Below are 6,000 nucleotides of genomic sequence, written 5' to 3'. Positions count from 1 at the left end.
ATATTGATGTATGCAATATATGTGCATGCATATATATTATATTGATATATACGTAATACACACATACATATATATGCACATATAGATACATACACACATATATAATATATACACTATTTGGAAAAGTGTGTGTGTGTACACACACACAAATTTGTTAGTCAGTTCATTAGAATGATTTGAGAGATGGCTGTATAAATATGCTGACACTTTTAAGTATATTAAATCCTTGGATTAAAATTTTTATATTTTAAAATTATTCTCATAATTGCTTTTAAAAATAAAGTATGAGAATTTCTTCTCATCTAATCAAAATATCAATTTATAAAATTAAGATTTTTGCACTCAGCAAAATTTTTGGCATTAGAATAAAAAATGCTCATTGAATGTTAAAATCTCAAAATTGATTTCAATTATTCTGAGGATAATGATTTTTATTCAGAGGATGGGGAATCCGTTGAGATTCCATACTTCTGAGAATACCTTTCTGAGTAACCAAAGTTTCCTTTTGAAAAACTCTCTTCCTGTTTGAAAGCTGTAATTATAAGGTATCTTAATGTCAAGGCTTTCCCTTTCATCTCTAGGATGTTTCATACTTTCCTGGGAATTATTTCTGTAAACCTCAAACAGCCTACCCACCTGGACAACAAGTGGAACAGTTTCTCTCTTAGGCTTCTGTTTTGTGATTGTTTTCTTCTAACTTTTTGTTTTCTTCCAGATTACCAAGATCCTTGTTTACATGTTTTGATGCAGTCCTATGAGAGAATTAAACATTATCACATTGACACACACATATTTAACCTTTCTTATTTTTAATTTTAGGGTTCACATTAATGTATCTTTGAAAAGCAAATGTTATACATCTAATACAGGTAAGCCCCTAGGACAAACAATTCCACATCTGTGAGCCTTGACTGGTAACAGAACACATTCCACTGAAATTACCTTGGTTGTAGGGTTGCATTAAATGTATGCTAAGAGAAAAAAAGTCAGTTATTTTGAACACAGACTATACATACTTAGTTGCATCATGCTTTTGGCTGGGTTGATTTTCTTTCTACTTTCCGGGAAGTAATTATTATCATTTGATAGTCAAAATTTTCATTCTGGGAAAATACATCCTGCAAAAATTTTCTGAAGAAGTTTCATTAGGGGCTTTCAGTTTCTGCATTCCCTATTATGCATCCATGTTGAACCAATGTCCTGTATCCTAGCAGAAGATAAGGCAGCTCCAGTGTGGTGGTTCTCAAACTGTGGCCCCAGACCAGCAGTATCAGCACCCCCTGGGAACGTGACAGAAGTGAAAATTCTGAGGCCCCACCATAGAAGCATGTAAAAGAAACTCTGGGGATGGGGCCTGCAATCTATGATAAACAAGACCTCCTAGTGGTCCAGCTGCATGCAATTTGAGAACCACTGCCCTAGTGGCTTCCAGGGTTACACACGACTACTAGATTCTCTCTTTTAAGAGCTGAAATCAGGTTTTCTTAAACACACAGCTAAATTCCTTGGTTTTGTGACCACTTGAGAGAAATCATAACTGTATTTCCAAGAGTGTACTATTTCCTTACCTCCTTCCTCCCTCCCTCCCCTCTCTCTTCCTTCCTTCCATTCCTCCTTTATTCCCTCTCTCCTTGTTATAAGCACATCAAGGGAATCACAGTGATATGGTACTTCAAATTATTACTGCTATATAATTCCTAGTAATACTTCTACATTTATATAAAAATTATATAGTACCAGACGTGTCTCTTGGTTAAGGAAGCTAGGGTAGAAAACTCCATTTTTCCCTAAAAGTATTTCTATGCTTTAAATAGAACTCCTTAACTCATTTGCTAAGAATCACAACTTAATAGTGTGATAGTGTTAAGAGTGTCATAGTGTTAATAGTGTGTAACTGTGTATGATTTATGTCCAAGTGAGATAAAGACATATGGCTCATTCATACTGAGACATTCATTATATTTAGCCTAAATTTAATTTAATTTGTGATTTTAAAATTCTTAATTTAGCTTAAACTACAGCCTTCTAAATTGATTCATAAGCAGGAGAGCAACCTCAAACCCTGCCAACATGATTGAGTCCTATAATATGAGACAGTATATATATATATATGAATTTACATGTATAAAATAGAGGTATATATGCCATCTACATTATATATATCACATTTTATATATATATATACATATATATATATATATACACATATATACATACCACAGATCTTTTGAGGTCTAGTCTCTTTTGCTAATAAGTTACTTAACTAGTAATGAATAAAATCTTAGTAACCTCAATAATATCCACACAAGATAATGTACCTATCATAAGAGTACAGTTCAATGAATTTTCAAAAACTGGGTGCATGAATGTAACTAGTACCTAGTTCAAGAAATAAAATAGTTGCAGATGAAGAAATCCCCAATTATACTCCCTTCCAGTCACTTCTACTTCTCCAAAGGTTACTATAATCCTGATATCTCACAGAATGGTTTTACCTGGTTTTATAATTTGTTATAAATGGAATCATACCACATGTATTCATTTGTCTGCCTTTTATTTAAACTCAACTTTATGTTTGTGACATTCATATATAATGTTGCATGTAGTTGTACGTTGCTTATTTTCATTGCTGTATAGCTTGTTATTGGGCTTATTTATCTATTTTACTGGTGACAGACATTCTTGCTCTTTATTCTTTCTGGGATTTCACTTATACATAAATTAGACCTTTTGTGTGTGTCCCACATGTCTCTCATTTTCTTGTGTATCTTATCTATTCTTTTTCCTCTCTGTGCTTCAACTTGGATGTTTTCTATTGATCTGTATTCCAGTTTACTTCTCTTATGTTCTGCTGTGGCCAGTCTGCTTTTAAATTTATCCACCAAAGACCTATTTTTTTTTTAAAAGGTCAAGTCTTTTATTTATATATTTATTTATGGCTGCATTGGGTCTTCGTTGCTGTGCACGGGCTTTCTCTAGCTGTGGCAAGCAGGGGCCACTCTTCGCTGCAGTGCACGGGCTCTAGGCATGTTGGCCCCAGCAGCTGTGGCACGCAGGGGCTCAGTAGTTGTGGCTCGTGGGCTCTAGAACGCAGGCTCAGAAGCTGTGGCGCATGGGCCCAGTTGCTCCGTGGCATGTGGGATGCTCCCAGACCAGGGCTCCAACCTGGCTCCCCTGCATTGGCAGGCGGATTCCTAACCACTGTACCATGAGGGAAGTCCCCAAAGACCTATTTTTTAATATTATCTGAAGTCCCCCCAAACCTATTTTTTATTAGTATCTTTTTCAAGTCTAAAATGTCAATTTGATTTTTAAATATTTTAAAGTACATTTCTATTTTCTATTCCATTCATCTCCTTTGGCCATCTTTTCTTCCCCTTTCAATATCTTATTTATAGTTATTTTAATATCCTTGCCTGTTAACTACAATACCCAAATAATGCATAGATCTGCTTGTCTATTTTTCCTCTTGATTATTGATTATATTTTCTTGACTCTTTGCATATCTAGTCCTTTTTTTTTTGCATGACACCATATATAAAATAACAGAAGAGACTACATATGATGCTATTTTCCATCACATAATGTCCCCCCTTTACTGCAGATAGGTGAGGAGATAGGGTCTGAAGCTCAGTTGCAGTTTTAGTAAGACTCAGTCTACATCTGGTTTGTCCCTACTCCTAAGTCATGGACCTCTCAAGTTTCTGATTGAGACTCTGGCATGTTTTGCTTTCTTCAGATCTTAAACACAGAGAGATCCAGCTCTTCCATTCAGTGAGTCTCTACCCAGACCTCCAGCCATCTGTCCCATGACACTTCAAATGTGGCCAATCTCTTTAGTCTCCCTGAGTTGAGTGTAAGCTCCTTGATAATAAGGACCATGTTTTATTATATCTTACTTTATGGTAGGCGTCCAAAAGATATTTTTTTCTTGCATTGAACTAACTGACTTTATTACAGTTTGTATCTAATCCCTTTTACTGCTCCTGATGATATTAGTGTTCAGCAATATGAAGTCAATACTGACCCAGCTGCTTTTTTACAGATAGGTAAAATAGAGAAAATACTACATTGAAATGACAGAACTTGAGTGACGTCTTACTCCAATGTTTTCAGGTAAAACTGAACAAAATTATATGCATAAACATGTACCTTGATTATTCTAATAGCACCTTGCTATATATTCTAATATATACTAATAACTATAATTTCTATAAATCAGTAAGATATTGTGGCAATCAAGGAAAACTACATGACTCTCAAAACCTTTTTCTTTTATTCTCCTTGCATCCTCTCACCTCCCTGACTTTTCCTTCATTCCTTTTCTCTCTACTTTTCTTTTCACTCCCTCTCTTTCTCTTTTATTCTTTCAAACTCACTTCATTAAATAATATTCTTTCCTCCAAAGTAAAAATTCCAACTCGCAGGGAGCCAGTAGAGAGAGAGACAGATAAAAGAGTCAATGTTGTATAAGTATAAAAATAAAATAAAATAAAATAAATTTAGCAATGTAATAAATCAATTTTGCAATTGTGTTTTTTTTCAACCTACTTTGACCAGTATGGGAAGAAGGAAGTTATAATAAGTTTGAGGACATAATATTTTCACAACTTAAAAATAAATCATGGACCAGTCCCTCTCATCAGGAAACTTGCACAAGCCTCTTAGATAGCCTCATCCACCAGAGGGCAGACAGCAGAAGCAAGAACTACAATCCTGCAGCCTGTGGAACAAAAATGACATTCTCAGAAAGACAGACAAGATGAAAAGGCAGAGAGCTATTTACCAGATGAAGGAACAAGATAAAACCCCAGAAAAACAACTAAATGAAGTGGAGATAGGCAACCTTCCAGAAAAAGAATTCAGAATAATGATAGTGAAGATGATCCAGAACCTTGGAAAAAGAATGGAGGCAAAGATCAGGAAGATGCAAGAAATGCTTAATGAAGACCTAGAAGAATGAAAGAACAAACAAACAGAGATGAACAATACAATAAATGAAATGAAAACTACAGTAGAAGGACTCAATAGCAGAATAACTGAGGCAGAAGAACAGATAAGTGACCTGGAAGACAGAATGGTAGAATTCACTGCTGTGGAACAGAATAAAGAAAACAGAATGAAAAGAAATAAAGACAGCCTAAGTGACCTCTGACACAACATTAAACGCAACAACATTCGCATTATAGGGGTCCCAGAAGGAGAAGAGAGAGAGAAAGGACCCGAGAAAATATTTGAAGAGATTATAGTTGAAAACTTCCCTAACATGGGAAAGGAAATAGCGACCCAAGTCCAGGAAGCACAGAGAGTCCCATACAGGATAAACCCAAGGAGAAACACACCAAGACACACAGTAATCAAATTGGCAGAAATTAAAGACAAAAAAAATTCTTGAAAGCAGCAAGGGAAAAACAACAAATAACATACAAGGGAACTCCCATAAGGTTAACAGCTGATTTCTCAGCAGAAACTCTACAAGCCAGAAGGGAGTGGCATGATATACTTAAAGTGATGAAAGGGAAGAACCTACAACCATGATTACTGTACCCGGCAAGGATCTCATTCAGATTCGATGGAGAAACCAAAAGCTTTTCAGACAAGCAAAAGCTAAGAGAATTCAGTACTACCAAAACAGCTCTATAACAAATGCTAAAGGAACTTCTCTAAGTGGGAAACACTAGAGAAGAAAAGAACCAACAAAAATAAACCCAAAACAATTAAGAAAATGGTCATAGGAACATACATATCGATAATTACCTTAAACGTGAATGGATTAAATGCTCCAAGCAAAAGACACAGGCTTGCTGCATGGATACAAAAACAAGACCCATATATATGCTGTCTACAAGAGACCCACTTCAGACCTAGGGACACATACAGACTGAAAGTGAGGGGATGGAAAAAGATATTCCATGCAAATGGAAATCAAAAGAAAGCCGGAGTAGCAATACTCATATCAGATAAAATAGACTTTAAAATAAAGAATGTTACAAGAGACAA

General features: G+C 35.4%; 1 protein-coding gene across 3 annotated transcripts in view; it reads right to left on the bottom strand.

Moving 5' to 3' along the window:
- Positions 1 to 636: 636 nt before the first annotated feature.
- ALCAM (activated leukocyte cell adhesion molecule) overlaps positions 637 to 6,000 on the bottom strand; it is a 197,811-nt gene continuing 192,447 nt past the window's right edge. For all 3 annotated transcript variants that reach the window (XM_060298029.2, XM_060298030.1, XM_060298031.1), the window contains one exon: positions 637 to 752. In XM_060298029.2, coding sequence (XP_060154012.1) covers positions 665 to 752 — 88 coding nt within the window. In that variant the 3' untranslated portion in view covers positions 637 to 664. The remainder of the gene's footprint in view (positions 753 to 6,000) is intronic.

Source organism: Globicephala melas, chromosome 4 (assembly GCF_963455315.2).
Source record: "Globicephala melas chromosome 4, mGloMel1.2, whole genome shotgun sequence".
NCBI classification, from domain to species: domain Eukaryota; kingdom Metazoa; phylum Chordata; class Mammalia; order Artiodactyla; family Delphinidae; genus Globicephala; species Globicephala melas.
Note: the sequence above shows the minus strand (reverse complement) of the source record. Positions and strands in the feature narration are given on the sequence as shown.